The sequence below is a fragment of the Scyliorhinus canicula genome, chromosome 10 (assembly GCF_902713615.1).
Source record: "Scyliorhinus canicula chromosome 10, sScyCan1.1, whole genome shotgun sequence".
NCBI lineage: Eukaryota > Metazoa > Chordata > Chondrichthyes > Carcharhiniformes > Scyliorhinidae > Scyliorhinus > Scyliorhinus canicula.
This window is the reverse complement of record NC_052155.1, coordinates 78413428-78430449: the sequence shown is the minus strand read 5'-3', so window position 1 is coordinate 78430449 and position 17022 is coordinate 78413428. Positions and strand designations below refer to the sequence as shown.

The 17022-nt window shown below is 44.0% G+C and overlaps 1 protein-coding gene across 1 annotated transcript in view; it reads right to left on the bottom strand.

Annotated features, from left to right (window-relative positions):
- Positions 1-17022, bottom strand: part of LOC119972470 (rho-associated protein kinase 1-like) — a 286367-nt gene that overhangs the window by 10184 nt on the left and 259161 nt on the right. Inside the window, 3 exon segments of the mRNA XM_038809214.1 lie at positions 494-755; positions 2541-2619; positions 7704-7792. Of these exon segments, the coding sequence (XP_038665142.1) occupies positions 494-755; positions 2541-2619; positions 7704-7792 (430 nt within the window).

Genomic DNA, 17022 nt, shown 5'->3' with positions numbered 1-17022 from the left:
TTTGTCACAGCAACGTCTACATTCCATGGTAAGTACGGGGAGGCAATGGTCGAGTGAGTGGTATTGTTACTGGACGAGTAATCCCGAGAACCAGCGTAATGCTCTGGGGACCCAGGTTCAAATCTCGCCACAGCAGATGATGAAATTTGAATTCAATAAAAATCTGGAATTAAAACACTTTAGGGTGGCACAGTGGTTCGATCCTGCCCCGGGTCACTGTCCGTATATAGTTTGCACATTCTCCCTGTGTCTGCATGGGTCTCAACCCCACAACCCAAAAAGATGTGCAGGATAGGTGGATTGGCCACGCTAAATTATCCCTTAATTAAAAAAAAAAGAATTGGGTACTCTAAATTTATTTTTAAAAATATATATATTTCATGAGTGAATTAAAAAAATCAGCTTAAATGAACAGTCTTTTGCTGTAAACATGAGGCTAAGAGAGGTTAAGATGAAAGTTAGCATGTTGCTGATCACAAAAAATATTTCATACCTTTGCATGGCACAATCATCTCTTCCTTTTTATCCAAATGGTCCTTATGGCACTTAACATGGCATCGCCTACATTCCAATGCAGCTGGTGGTTTGAAGACATGCCATAGAGGCTTTGCACAAGCTTCACAATTTGTAGGAAAATGGTACAGTGTAGGAATGAATTCATGACCTTTATGAGATATATAGTCAGGCTTTTCTGCTGACTGCACAGGGTCTGCTTCTACATCTTTCCGACATTCACCCTCATTGGCGTATAGTATCTGAAAGAAACACAATTCAACTGTCATTCAAATACAACATAGAATAATTGAAATTAATGGTTCAAACTACAAGGTTAATGCTACAAAACCACATACATAACTCTGTCAAGAGGAGAAGCATTCGGGAATACTCCAGACACAAGATTAATCAGTCCTCAAAACCACACTTGGGAATCAATCTGCACAAATACCTGTAACTGTGGGAAACATGAATGAAAGTCCAAATGTATATAAAAGTTTTTCTTTTCCACATTAGTCTTGTAGCATCGTACATGGTGAGCCATGGAAAGTGTGGTCTGCTACGCTAAACAGAATTCACCCCATCTGTTCTCAGGTGGGCCAGGGATCAGCCATGTAAACAAAGTTTCTCTCCCTCTCATTCCATCCTGCCCTGATTCATAGTTTCTCACTATTCCCTTCCCATCCTCTTTAACTGGGACCGGAATTCTCCAGTCATTGGGATAGCCTTTACCCACCGGCAGCGCACCCTTACACGCGGGTTTTCCAGTGGCGTGGGGTGGTTTCAATGCAAAATCCCATTGACACAAGCAGCGTTAATAGAGAATCTCACCGCCAGCGAACGGCGCGCCACTGAGAAGCACACGGCTGGGGGACTGGAGAATCCCCCCAGGGTCTTTCATCTGAACAGGTTTTCTTTCCTCACCCTCTTCCCAACAACTGAATTGAACACTCTTTCTTTTCTCGTCTCCTTCAAGATAGGACATTTCCTCTAACAAGGTTCTCAACCAGCTTTTCCTCTGCTGCCCTTCCTCGATTGGGTACCCAGGAGGATCTCTCTTCCTCTCAATGAGATTGCAGGTGCATCTCAGCTTCGGAAGGGGCAGGTATTCCTTTCATCATATAAATACAAATTGTTGTTGAAGAATACTGCTATGCCCTGATCTCTACTATTGTCTACCGGGGCACTGGCTCCTATGAGTGTATTTTACTTGTGTCTGTTGGGGTCTCTATATTGGACCTCGCCACATTCTGCTGGTTGAGTGGAGATTATAGAGAGAATAAAGAAAAATGAAATAAAAAATGTGGGGGGCGGGAGAGGAAAATAAATAGTTAATAAATAGCAGAGTCTGTCTCAGTTGGTGCGAATGGGTTAATAAATCCAATTAGATGTTGAGATGCTGTCAGGGGACTGGGAGATTGCAAATATCACATCATTGTTTAAAAAAGGGGAGAGGAATAAATCCAGTTTACTGTTTTTTGATGAACTTAGTGTGTATATATATCGTGCAATTACAGCAACTTTACACTGTTTCATGATAGTGGGGAATTCAGTGATGGTAATGTCATTGAATATCAAGGGGTGATAGTTTGATTCTCTCTTATTGAAGATGGTCATTGCCTGGAACTTGTGTGGCGCAAATGTTACTTGCCACTTGTCAGCCCAAGCCTGGATATTATCCAGGTCTTGCTGCATTTGCACATGGACTACTTCAATATTGAGTCATTTAGCAAGATACCAGTTGAGCGCAGCTTTGCAAGGAGCAGGGCAGGTTGGACAGCAACTTTCTGATTTATGCCTTCAATTGCTCATATGTAGCCGCTGGAGGTTGTTGTTCAATTTCCACTTTAATGGTTGAGTGCTGTTACAGACATTTTTATTTCTGCAACGAATTCTGGTCTGATGTTATTTTAACTGTACATAAACATATGTCCTTTCCATTGTGACCATAACATTCCTCTGTTTCTTACAGCTAAATGCAGACAATAAAAATAAGCTCCAAATCAAAAATCCTTTATGGAAACTAACTGTGCTTGATAGCCCACCTGAAATATTCGAGGAATTTCACCACTTTCTGCCCTGTACACGTCACCCTGCGTTACAGGACGCACATGGAATAATTTGCTGGAACATAAAGACAAAGAGATGCAAATGAGTTACAGATTTCATTCTGTATGTGCTCATTCATATGCAAATCAAATTTAAAGATAAAATGCTTGTAAACCATTAAAGGTTTATTATTAGATATAATTGTATTCGTATGTAAAAACGTTTGCAGTTAAAAATGCTCTTTTCAGCAAAACTAATCATAACATTCTTACCCATAGATACTAGAAATTAATTGCTGAATGTGACAGGCTTGTTGCCATATTCAGATGCTGCAAAGCCATGGGACACAGTAGCCAAATCCTATAGGTGAATTCTATACTATCTGGTAAGAAAGGACAAATTTGTCGCTATATTTTTCACCATATCAACATGCGATGCAGAAGGGGAACGAAAGAGAAAATGCTGGAAAATCTCAGCAGGCCTGGCAGCATCTGTAGGGAGAAAAAAGAGCTGAAGTTTTGAGTCCAATGACTCTTTGTCAAAGCTAACAGACAAAGTGGGGAATATTTATACTGTGGAATGAGAATGGAAGATGAATGATAGCCACAGACACCCAGGGAAACTGGGTGCTAATAGCCACAGAAACTAAGGGGAAAGAGTGCTAATGGCAGTCCCCAGAGAGAACAAAAGTAGTGAAAGGCCAAACAGCAGAGAAACTATCATCAGAGGGTGAACTGTGACAGATATAGATGTGGGGGAAGGGAAAGCAAAGAGGAGAAAGGATAAGGAAAGGTGGATAAGATGGGGGGGGGGGGGGGGGTAAAATATATATTAAGACAATAAATAAATAAATGGTAAAAGACAATTAAAATGAAATGGGATGAAAACAAATGGGTTGAGGTGTAGAATTAATCATGTGAAGTTGTTGAATTCGATGTTGAGACCGGAAGGCTGTAGCGTGCCTAACCGGAAGATGAGATGTTGTTCCTCCAGTTTGCGTTAGGCTTCACTGGAATATTGCAGCAGGCCAAGGACAGACATGTGGGCATGGGAGTAGGGTCTTTTGTTAAAATGGCAAGGAACGGGAAGGTTAGGGTCCTGAATGCGCACAGACCGAAGATGCTCAGCAAAGCGATCACCCAGTCTGCGTTTGGTCTCTCCGATGTAGAGGAGACCACATTGGGAGCAGCAAATGCAATAGACCAAATTGGAAGAGATGCAAGTGAAACGCTGCTTAACCTGGAATGTGTGTTTTGGGCCTGGGATGTTAAGCATGGAAGAGGTAAAGGGGCAGGTGTTACACCTTCTGCGATTGCATAGGATGATGCCATGGGTGATGGGAGAGGTACTGGATATGGTGGAGGAGTGGACTAGATTATCTCGGAGGGAACGGTCTCTGTGGAATGCTGACAGAGGGAGTGAAGGGAAGATGTGTTTGGAGTGGCATCACGCTGGAGTTGGCAAAAATGGCGGAGGATTATGCTTTGCATACGGAGGCTGGTGGGATGAAATGTGAGAACGAGGGGGACTCTATCCTTGTTCTGGGAGGGAGGGGAGGGGGTGAGGGTAGTGGCGCGGGAGATGGACCGCACACTGTTGAGGGCCCTGCCAACAACTGTAGGTGGGAAATCACGGTTGAGGAAGAAGGAACACATTTCGAAGCACCAATTTGGAAAGTGGCATCATCAGAACAAATGCGACGGAGGCAAAGGAGTTGAGAGAAAGGGATGGAGTCCTTACAGGATGTAGGGTGCAAAGAACTGTAGTCCAGATAGCTGTGGGAGTCAGTGGGCTTGTAGTGGATAGTCTATTGTCGGAAATGGAGACAGAAAGATCAAGGAAGGGAAGAAAAGTGTCTGAGATGGACTGGAAGCGAAGTTGATGACTTTTTCCAGGTCCGGACGAGAGCATGAAGCGGCACCAAAATAGTCAAGAATGTATCGGTAAAGGAATTGTGGGAGGGGACCCGGGTAGGCCTTGAACAAGGAATGTTCCACATACCCCATAAAAAGGCAAGCGTAGCTAGGACCCATGCAGGTACTCATTGCTACAACTATGATTTGGAGAAAGTGGGATGAATTAAAGGAGAAGTTGCTGAGAGATATCTGGCTTTGCTGTTTTCAAATTTGTTTATGTAAATAAAGTGGCATCTTGTTCCACCTTATTTATATATTGACATTGATTGCTTTGACAATATTTTCCAACTGAAAATATGAAGTGGGGGGGAAGAAACAGATCAAAAGGGATGGCACCAAGGTAGATTTTGCCACTGCCAACCTGAAAAATATGTTTCATAGTCTGGTTTTGTTGCCCAGTGAGGTATGTGGCACTTGGAACCTTCAGTAGTTGATGTAGGCGGAGCTTCAGTAGGTGGCACGGTAGCACAGTGGTTAGCACAATTGCTTCACAGCTCCAGGGTCCCAGGTTCGATTTACGGCTTAGAAGTCTGCACGTTCTCCACGTGTCTGCGTGGATTTCCTCCGGGTGCTCCGGTTTCCTCCGACAGTCCAAAGATGTGCAGGTTAGGTGGATTGGCCATGCCAAATTGCCCTTAGTGCCCAAAAAGTTTAGGTGGGATAGGGTGGAGGTGTGGACTTAGGTAGGGTGCCCTTTCCAAGGGCTGGTGCAGACTCGATGGGCCGAATGACCTCCTTCTACATTGTAAATTCTATGATTCATTGTTGGCAAAATTAGCAGAGTCCAATGATCATTAAATCACAAGAGTGCTGGATTGTGAAAATTACATTACATTTAGGAAAATTGTGTCATCTCACATTCTGCTTGTAATAGAGAAAAAATTTTCCGAACAGTGGTAGTTATTATGCATTTCTGCTCTCCTAGCAGTGATGAGCAGGTTATTGCTACGTTAAGTGCAGCTTGATAATTCTGTCAAGGACACCTTTCATCATTTTGCTGAAGGTGGAGAGTAGGCTGAGGATATAGTAATTGGCTGAATTGGATTTGTCCTGCTTCTTGTGGACAGGTCATACCTGGCCAATTCTCCACATTGTCAGGTAGATGCCAGCATTGTAGCTATAAAGGAACTGCTTGGCTAGGAGCATGGCTAGTTTTGGAGCACTGGTCTTCAGTACTACAGTCGGAATGTTGTCAGGGACATAACCTCTGCTGTGTCCAATGGCTTCATCCATTTCTTGATATCATGTGGAGTGAATCAAATTGACTAAAGACTGGCTGCAATGCTGTGGACCTCAGGAAGGGGCCAAGATGGATCATTCACTAGTACTTATGGCTGTAGATGGTTGCAAATGGTTCAGTGTTGTCTTTGATATTGATGTAGTGAGCTCCCCTATCATTGAGCATGGGGGTATTGGTGGAGGCTCCTCCTCCAGTTACCAACATTCACAACTCGAATGTGGGAGGACTGCAGGGTTTAAACTGGTCCGTTGGTAGTGTGATGGCTTTGCTCCATCTTTTTTATGTTGTTTCTGCTGTTTGTCATGCAGGTTTGCATCTAATTTTCAGGTATGGCCTGGCAATACACCTGGAAATGCTCTCCTGCACTCCTCAATGACCCAGGGTTGATTCTCTGGTTTGATGACAATCGTATTGAGGGAAATGTTGGCCAATGAGGTTACACATTGTAGTTGTAGACAATTCTGTTAATGCTGACAGCCACAGTGCCTTATGAATACCCAGTTTTAAGCTGCTAGATCTGTTCTGAATCTATCATATTTAGCATAGTGATAGTACCGCACAACACAATGGAGAGTGTCGTCAGTGTGAAGATAGGACTTCTCACCAGAAGTGAATACTGTCACAGAGAGATACATTTGTGACAGGTAGATTTTAAGGCATGGTCAAGTAGGTATTTTGCTGGTTGATTTTCACACCAATTGCTGCAGGCTAAGTCTGGCAGATATATCCTTCGGGTTTGGCCAGGTCTCTGGGTGGGAGACATCAATGTTCATTACCAAGACGGTCAGCGTAGTACCACTGCTGACCGTCTTGGTGATGAACATTGATGTCTCCCACCCAGAGTACATTCTGTGCCCTTGCTACCCTCAGTGTTCCTTCCAAGTGGTATTCAACACGGAAGAGTACATGGCATTCAACTGATTAATCAGCTGAAGGATGATGCTAGGCAGTAATCAGCAGGAGGTTTCCTCTTCCATGTTTGACCTAATGCAAAGAGACTGCATGGGGTTCATGCCTGGTGGATCTGTGCTGTCACTGGAACAGGTCATACCTAGGGATGGTGATGGAGAAGTCTTGAACAAAAGAAAATACTCTGGATCCTGGAAGTCTGAAAATAGAAATGAAAATACTGGAAAAATTCAGCAGGTCTGGCAGCATCTGTGGAGTGAGAAACAGAGTCAATGTTTTGAGTCTATGACACCTCTTCAGAGCATCTGAAGCTCTGAAGAAGAGTCATATGAACTGGAGAAGTCTGAAACATTGGTTGGAAGGTATGATCCTGGTGGGCGGATGATAAAAGATTATTATTATTTAATTCCAGTGAGGTACCTCTTGTTCCATAGAATGGGGAATGGTAGCCAAGTGGTAATGTTACTGAACTAGTAATCCAGAGGCCTGGACTACACTGTGGAGACATGGGATCAAATCCTACCAAGAGAGTATGACTATGTCAAGCTGTCGCTTGACTTACCCATGGGACAGCTCTCCTTAACGTCCCCAGACGTTAGTAAGGAGCACTTTGCAGGGTGGACTGTTGTCAGTTCTGGTGCCTAGGATTATTGAAAGCTGAATTGTCCAGTTTTATTCTTCAAATTTTCTGCAGTTTTGATACAGCAAATCATACAGGGTTTTTATGACAAATCTCAAGTGTTATGGTGACTATTACTGAGACTATATTTTTTATTCCCAATTTATGAATTAATTGAATTTTAATCCCACATGCTCAATTGGTAGGATTTGAACTCATTTATCCACAGCATTAGTCTAGGGCTCTGGACTGCGTACCCAATAACATTACCACCTTGCTTTGAAACATCAGAGGTACCCCTGCTAGAATTTGTTTCAATCACTCTACCCCATCTCATGTTAAACATCATACTTCTCATTGGTATCCTCCATTTTCTACTTTAAACCAATTTCTTATATAACTGTGTGCTCTACTTTGGATTTCCCTCTTCACCATGTCCTTTGTAACATTCTAAGGTCAAGTTGGTTGTACTTACTCGATATCGAGTACCATAGAAGGATTAGACTGTTCCTTGTTCAATTCATCATTGTAAAACAATATTTTTCTGCTGCTGACCACAACATACTGTAGATAAAGAAAAGAGCTTGACATTACATAAAACTTTAGATCAAAATTTTGCAAAGAGTACAAAAGGCTTTTAAAATCGATTTTCCATCAGCTTGCCGATGATGCAAGTGAAAAAGTCACCAGCCTATGCAACACAGTTTGACAACCTCGAGGCTTCTGATATGTGTGACCAGCCTTACAGACCACAAGCTGTGCTAAGTTAACTGACCTCTGCCTGAAATGCAGTTGAGGCATTATAATTAATCACATTATAATTAATGTGCTAGGAAAAGGAATGAAATTAGCCAGGATTGCTAACCACAGCCTTCGAAACAAAACAGAGGAACTAGAGTCAGTAAATTGTAGCAAGGGTCCAGATGTTAAAACATTGGTAGTTAAATACTACAATGGTACAACATATATAGAAAGGACAAAGTAGCTGTACTAATTTGGGATAGCTTTTACAAGTATAGCATTAAGATAGAAACAGAATCGATATGATTGAGTGAAAGGATAAGAAGGGATTGATCATGTTAACAGTGCGACTAAACAGACCTGCAAAATGTGGAAAAGAATTGGAGGGAGAGATATGTACGCAAATACATTTTCTTGTCTATTAATAGTATCCATACTCCTCATGATTTTGAATACCTCTATCAATCTCCTCTCAAACTTCTCTTCTCCAAATTGTTCAAATTTTTAATGATATTTAATATGAATTCTTTAGTGTTGTTGGTTTTTACTTTGTTTCATTGTGAGGGTCTTTTTCAGTTTCAGCTAGGTCCAAATCAAACATGAGTGTCAACACCTTGAAAGCATTATCTGTGTAACGTCGACTCTGTCACTTCATTTTAATTTTTTTCCAATTAAGGGGTAATTTAACGTGGCCAATCCACCTACTGTGCACATCTTTGGGTTGTGGGGTGAGACCAATGCAGACACGGTGAGAATGTGCAAACTCCACATGGACAGTGATCCAGGACTGGGGTTGAACCCGGGTCCTTGGCGCCATGAGGCAACAGTGCTAACCACTGTGTCACCGTGCTGCCCAGCGCAGACAATTTAAAACCAAGCTCTGATGGCTATAGTGTCTGGGGGCAGTGACCTTTACCTCCCAGATCCAAGTTACCAATCCACACAGGCAGAGTATAGGCCCTGAGGAGATTTTAAGAGGTATTGGCAGCTGCAAATGGGTAAAGCTCCTTGGCCTGATGGATATCCAGTGGAATTCTATAAGAGGTTTGCTGATCAGTTGGTCCCGTTGCTGGTAAATATGTTTAATGACTCTTTGCCCCGGGGATCTAGACTTTCACTGGCCTCTATTTCCCTTCTGTTGAAGGAGAATTAAGGACCCAATGGAGTGTGGGTCAAACCAGCCTATCTCGCTGTTGAATGTGAACACCAAGAAACTGGCTACGGTGTTGGTGGTAAGGCTGGAGTCCTGTTTCCCTGAGGTGATTGCGGAGGAACAGACTGGCTGTGTTAAGGCCGCATTGTCAGCCTATATTCGGAGGCTGTTGAATTTTGTTCTTTCCCCGTCCGTGGGGTCTGAGCAGGAGGTGATTGTGTATTTAGATGCCGTAAAGACATTTGACAGGGTGGAGTGCATGACACCTTTTTGAAATTCTGGAGAGGTTCAGTCTAGTGCCAAAATTGATTTAATGGGTACGGTTGTTATACAGGGCCCCCTCAGCCAGGGTTCATATTAACTCCTTGAGATCAGGGTACTTACATTTGAATTGGGGGACTAGACGGGGCTGTCCAATGCCCCCCTCCTATTTGCGTTAGCGATTGAGCCCTTAGCCATAGCTTAGAGAGTTTCAGGTAAGTGGAATAAAGAGGGGAGGGGTGGAACAAAGGGTGTCCCTATATGGTGACGATTTGTTGCTTTAATTTACAGACCCAGTTCCCACATGGGTGATATAATGAAGCTACTGAGGAGCTTTGATTTTCGGGTTACAGGTTGAATCTGAAAAAGAGCAAATATTTTCTGGTTAACTTCACAAGGAGGGGAGCCAACTTGGGGGTGTTGTCTTTTCGCTTTGGCCAGCTCTAGCTTCAGATATCTGGGTGGTCTATGATTGGGCCTGGCTTCATAAATTGAACTTCACATGTCTGGTGGACAAGGTTAAGTGGGAAGGTTAAAAATGGGACAACCTTCCCATCCCTGGCGGGCAGAGTCCAGTCGATTAAAATGAATATTCTTCCAAGCTTTTTGTTTTTGTTTCAATGTCTCAGTGTCTTCCTCCCTAAATCTTTTTTTGTGAGGGTTAATCGGTTGTTCTCATCCTTTATGTGGGTGGGCAAGCCCCCAAGGATCCGCAGGGTAGTTCCTCAAAGGGATAGGCAGTCAGGGGGGCCTAGCATTGCCAAATTTGCTTTATTATTATTGGGCGGCTAATGCTGGGAAGTTGCTGGGGTGGTGCAGTGACCCAGGACCCGTATGAGGACAGATACAGGTGAGATCATGAAGGTGATCTCATCTGGATGCACTGGTGACGGCCTTGCTTTCTCCAGCTAGTTACTTCCCGAACCCGGTGGTCGTGTCCGCTTTAAGGATATGGAGATAAATCCGGCAGCATTTTACGCTTGGATCTGTATTGAGGATGGTCCCCGTCTGTGCTAATCACTTATCTGAGCCATCAGGATTAGATGCCACATTCGGGGTGTGGGAAGGGGCTTGAGATATTTAGGGGTTTGTTTGTCGAGGGATGGTTTGCCAGCTTGGAAGAATTGTTGGTGAAGTTTGGGCTTGTGGGGGTCAAACTCATTTCAGGTATATCCAAGTAAGGAATTTTGTACGGGTGGCTTCCCAACATTTCCCATGGTACCAAGACGTCTCTGATGGAAAGGATCCTTTTGTTGGGTGGGGTTGGAGGAGGGTAGCACGTCTGGTATTTATGGGCGAATTCTGTCTGAGGATTCGGACTCGGCAGATGGGGTGAAGGCGAAGTGGGAGAGGGAGTTGTGACTCATAGTGGATGACAGTGGAGACACATCCGGAGTGAGACACATCCGGAGTGAGGCACATCCAGAGTGGGAATTGCAACTTGGTAATTTGGTGCAGTGAGGTAATTCGGTGCAGAGTGAGAAAAGGTGCTTTTTCGGAGGTGCTTTTTAACCCTGGTAAGTGACTGGTAAGTAGTTTTTCTTTTCATTGTCTAATTATTTATTTTTATTTTGAAATTGTAGTTGTATAAGTTTACCTAAGGTTTAAGACATGGCAGGAGAGCCCAGGCCCGTGTCATGCTCCTCATGTGCGATGTGGGAACTCAGGGACACGTCCACTGTCCCTGGCTCTTTCATGTGCAAGAAGTGTGTTCAGTTGCAGCTCCTGTTAGACTGCTTGACGGCTCTGGAGCTGCGGATGGACTCACTTTGGAGCATCCGCGATGCTGAGGAGGTCGTGGATAGCACGTTTAGCGAGTCGGTCACACCGCAGGTGAAAGTTACTGAGGGAGACAGCAAATGGGTGACCAAAAGACAGAGCAAGAGTAGGAAGGCAGTGCAGGTGTCCCCTGCGGTCATCTCCCTGCAAAACAGATATACCGCTTTGGATACTGTTGGGGGAGATGGCTCACCAGGGGAAGGCAGCAGCAAGGTTATTTGGCACTGTGGCTGGCTCTGCTGCACAGCAGGGCAGCAAGAAAAATGGCAGGGCTATAGTGATAGGGGACTCGATCGTATACGGGGAATAGACAGGCGGTTCTGTGGACGCAATCGAGACTCCAGGATGGTATGTTGCCTCCCTGGTGCAAGGGTCAAGGATGTCTCGGAGCAGCTGCAGGACATTCTGGGGGGGGGGGGGGGGGGGGGGGGGGGGGAGGAGAAGGGTGAACAGCCAGCTGTCGTGGTGCACTTAGGCACCAACGATATAGGTAAAAAACGGGATGAGGTCCTACAAGCGGAATTCAGGGAGTTAGGAGTTAAACTAAAAAGTAGGACCTCAAAGGTAGTAATCTCAGGATTGCTACCAGTGCGACGAGCTAGTCAGAGTAGGAATGTCAGGATAGATAGGATGAATGCGTGGCTCGAGAGATGGTGCAAGAGGGAGGGATTCAAATTCCTGGGGCATTGGGACCGGTTCTGGGGGAGGTGGGACCAGTATAAACCGGACGGTCTTCACCTGGGCAGGACTGGAACCGATGTCCATGGGGGGGTGTTTGCTAGAGCTGTTTGGGAGGGTTTAAACTAATGTGGCAGGGGGATGGGAACCGATGCAGGAAGTTGGAAGGTAGTAAAACAGGGACAGAAGCAAAAGGAAGTAAGGGGAAAAGTGCAAGGCAGAGAAGACATAGTCAAAAATCAAAAGGGCGACAGTACAAGGTACAGTGACTGAGGGGAGCTCAGTGAATAGGCCCAGTAATACTAAAGGAATAAAACTGGAGATGTTAAGATTCAAAACAGAGGTAAAAAAACCAACATAAGTGTACTTTACCTGAATGCTCGTAGTATTCGGAATAAAGTAAATGAGTTGATGGCACAAATCAATCGTGAATGACTATGATTTAGTGGCCATTACTGAAACATGGTTCAAAGATGGTCACGACTGGGAGGTTAAATATCCGAGGGGTATCAAACTATTCGGAAGGACAGAGTGGATGGTAAGGGAGATGGTGTTGCTCTGTTATTTAAGGACGACATCCGGGCAATCGTAAGGGATGACATCGGTGTCTATGGAGGATAAGGTTGAATCCATTTGGGTGGAAATCAGGAATAGTAAGGCAAAAAAGTCACTGATAGGAGTAGTCTATCGCCACCAATAGTAACGTTATGGGTGGGGCAGGCAATAAACAAAGAAATAACTGATGCATGTAGAAATGGTACAGCAGTTATCATGGGGGATTTTAATCTACATGTCGATTGGTTTAACCAGGTCCAAGGCAACCTTGAGGAGGAGTTTTATAGAATGTATCCGCGATAGTTTCCTAGAACAGTATGTAATGGAACCTACGAGGGAACAAGCGATCCTAGATCTGTCCTGTGTAATGAGACAGGATTGATTCATGATCTCATAGTTAGGGATCCTCTCGGAAGGAGCGATCACAATATGGTGGAATTTAAAATACAGATGGAGGGTGAGAAAGTAAAATCAAATACTAGTGTTTTGTGTTTAAACAAAGGAGATTACAATGGGATGAGAGAAGAACTAGCTAAGGTAGACTGGGAGCAAAGACTTTATGGTGGAACAGTTGAGGAACAGTGGAGAACCTTCCAAGCGATTTTTTCACAGTGCTCAGCAAAGGTTTTATACCAACAAAAAGGAAGGACGGTAGAAAGAGGGAAATCGACCGTGGATATCTAAGAAAATAAGTGAGAGTATCAAATTGAAGGAAAAAGCATATAAAGTGGCAAGACTGGTGGGAGACTAGAGGACTGGGAAATCTTTAGGGGGCAACAGAAAGCTACTAAAAAAGCTATAAAGAAGAGTAAGATAGAGTATGAGAGTAAAACTTGCTCAGAATATAAAAACAGACTGTAAAAGTTTTTTACAAATATATAAAACAAACAAAGAGTGGCTAAGGTAAATATTGGTCCTTTAGAGGATGAGAAGGGAGGTTTTAATCATGGGGAGATGAGGGAAATGGTGCTGAGGAAACTGAACAGGTTTTTTTGGGTCGGTCTTCACTGTGGAAGACACAAATAAATGCCAGCGACTGACAGAAATGCGGCTATGACAGGTGAGGACCTTGAGAGGATTGTTATCACTAAGGAGGTAGTGATGGGCAAGTAATGGGGCTAAAGGTAGAAAGTCTCCTGGCCCTGATGGAATGCATCCCCAGAGTGCTAAAAGAGATGGCTAGGGAAATTGCAGATGCACTAATGATGATTTTACAAAATTCACTAGACTCTGGGGGTGGCCCGGTGGATTGGAAATCAGCAAACGTGACACCACTGTTTAAAAAAGGAGGTAGGCAGAGAGCAGGAAATTATAGGCCAGTGAGCTTAACTTCGGTAGTAGGGAAGATGCTGGAATCTATCATCAAGGAAGAAATAGCGAGGCATCTGGATAGAAATTGTCCCATTGGGCAGACGCAGCATGGGTTCATAAAGGGCAGGTTGTGCCTAACTAATTTAGTGGAATTTTTGAGGACATTACCAGTGCAGTAGATAACGGGGAGCCAATGGATGTGGTATATCTGGATTTCCAGAAAGCCTTTGATAAGGTGCCACACAAAAGGTTGCTGCATAAGATAAAGATGCATGGCATTAAGGGTAAAGTAGTAGCATGGATAGAGGATTGGTTAATTAATAGAAAGCAAAGAGTGGGGATTAATGGGTGTTTCTCTGGTTGGCAATCAGTAGCTAGTGGTGCCCCTCAGGGATCCGTGTTGGGCCCACAATTGTTCACAATCTACATAGATGATTTGGAGTTGGGGACCAAGGGCAATGTGTCCAAGTTTGCAGATGACACTAAGATGAGTGGTAAAGCAAAAAGTGCAGAGGATACTGGAAGTCTGCAGAGGGATTTGGATAGGTTAAGTGAATGGGCTAGGGTCTGGCAGATGGAATACAATGTTGACAAATGTGAGGTTATCCATTTTGGTAGGAATAAGAGCAAACGGGATTATTATTTAAACGATAAAATATTAAAGCATGCTGCTGTGCAGAGAGACCTGGGTGTGCTAGTGCATGAGTCACAGAAAGTTGGTTTACAGGTGCAACAGGTGATTAAGAAGGCAAATGGAATTTTGTCCTTCATTGCTAGAGGGATGGAGTTTAAGACTAGGGAGGTTATTTGCAATTGTATAAGGTGTTAGTGAGGCCACACTGGAGTATTGTGTTCAGTTTTGGTCTCCTTACTTGAGAAAGGACATACTGGCACTGGAGGGTGTGCAGAGGAGATTCACTAGGTTAATCCCAGAGGCTGAAGGGGTTGGATTATGAGGAGAGGTAGAGTAGACTGGGACTGTACTTGTTGGAATTTAGAAGGATGAGGGGGGATCTTATAGAAACATTTAAAATTATGAAGGAATAGATAGGATAGATGCGGGCAGGGGTGTTTCCACTGGCGGGGTGAAAGCAGAACTAGGGGACATAGCCTCAAAATAAGGGGAAGTAGATTTAGGACTGAGTTTAGGAGGAACGTCTTCACCCAAAGGATTTGTGAATCTATGGAATTCCTTGCCCAGTGAAGCAGTTGAGGCTCCTTCATTAAATGTTTTTAAGGTAAGATAGATAGTTTTTTGAAGAATAAAGGGATTAAGGGTTATGGTGTTCGGGCCGGAAAGTGGAGCTGAGGTCCACAAAAGATTAGCCATGATCTCATTGAATGGCGGAGCAGGCTCGAGGGGCCAGATGGCCTACTCCTGCTCCTAGTTCTTATGTTCTTATGATAGGGTGAACTCCATGTCTTCATGTGCGTGGCTTGGTCTAATCCAGCTTTAGGTGGTGAATGGGGAGCACCTGACCAGAACTAACATGAGTGGTTTCTTTCCAGAGGTAGAATACAAGTGCCAGCGGTAGAATACAAGTGCCAGCGGTGTTCCAGTGGGCCAGCCAATTACACACACATGTTCTGGTCTTGCCCCAAACTGGTGAGCTTTTGGTTCTCCTTCTTCAGCACCATGTCAGCGATTCAGGATATCGATCAGGAGTCTTGTCCTCCAATGGCAATTTTGGGGTTTTGGATATGCCGGGGCTCCAGATAGGATATTTAGCAAAAAAACTATCAATCTCAAATTCAGGGCTGGATTCTTCGGCCGCACCCACTGCAAGATCACCATGGGTGGGATGTGGAACATGTAAAGGTCCATTGACCTCGGACGGGAATTTCCGGTCGGCGGGCAGATGCGGCTGGAGAATCCTGCCCTTAAAGTTATGATCGAGTATAAACTGCCATCTGTGGACATGAGTTCCAAACTTCCAGCATGTTTTGTAAGTAAAAGTGTTTCATAACTTCACTTCTGAATTGGTTTTAATGTTTCAGCCATGTCCTATAGTCCTAGACTCTCAAATCAGCAGATCTAGTTTCTCTCTATCTACTCTATATGTTCCCTTAAGATTTTGTAAACTTTTGAGTGAATCACTCCCTAACCATCAAAATTTCAGAGAATGCAACCCTGGTCTGCGTAATTTTCCTTGTAATTTAACCTGTGGTGTCCAGGTATCAATATAAATCATTAAAAAACATTGATAGACACAATAAGCAATCAAAAAAGCTCATGGAATGTTGGTCTTTATGAAGGCTAGAATATAAAGGAGAGAAAGTCATACTTTGGTTGTGCTCAGCCTTGATCTGGACTATGGAGTTCAATTTTGGGCACTACCTCTGTGGAGGATATATTGGTGAAGAGCAGGTTCAACAGCATCCAGTCTAAGAGTCGAATTACAAATACAGATTGCATGGACTAAGCTTGTATTCATTTGAGATACGACATTGCGGAAGATCTTATTGAGGTATTTAAAATGATAAAAGGAATTTTATAGGGTAGATACAGAGAAACCTTTTCCTTGTCTGAGGAATAAAAAACAAGGGGCATACTCTTAAAGGTGGAACGAGGATATTCAGGAGCAAAATTAGAAAGCACATTTTTGCACAAAGAGCAGCAGAAACATGGAACACTCCCCAGAGAGCTTTGGATGCAAAGACATTTGGAACTTTCAAGAATTTAACACATTTTTATTAGATAAGACCATCAGTGCCAGGATTTTTTAAATGGCTGGGTTTCCAGCCCTCCCACCTGAAGAGTTGACAAAAAAATGTATCTCCGCTGATCACAGCAGCCCCATTGGTGACCAGATGTCTGCTGATCACTGGTGGAAGACCCACTTCAGACGAACTGCTGGTCAATCTGATTGGCTGGAAGCTCTGTAGTCCCAGCTGCAGCAGCGGCCAGGAATGGGATTACAAGCAGTCCCCAGATTCAATGCCTCCAAGTCCAGCACAAAGTAAGTGTGAGGGGTTTCAGGGCAGGGAAGGAAGGTGAGGTCCAGCAAAGTTGGGGTCTTGATGAAGAGATTGGGAGTACCCACAGGGGTACAGACTTTGAGGGGTGGAGGTGTCTCTTATGGAAAGAGGACCCGAGAGAGAGAGGTGCCTTCACCCCTTCCCACCCAAGCAGGGTGAATTGCTAGGCCTCCCTCTGCCCCAAACTCCTCCCACACCTCTCAAAATTGAGGCCAGGTGGGAAGTGGCCCTTAAGTAACCAATTATTAGCCACTTAAGGGCTTCAACCACGCAAGAGTTGGCAGGTTATCTTGCCTGCCCCACATGAAATTATGAACAAGTCATGGACAAGCAGGAG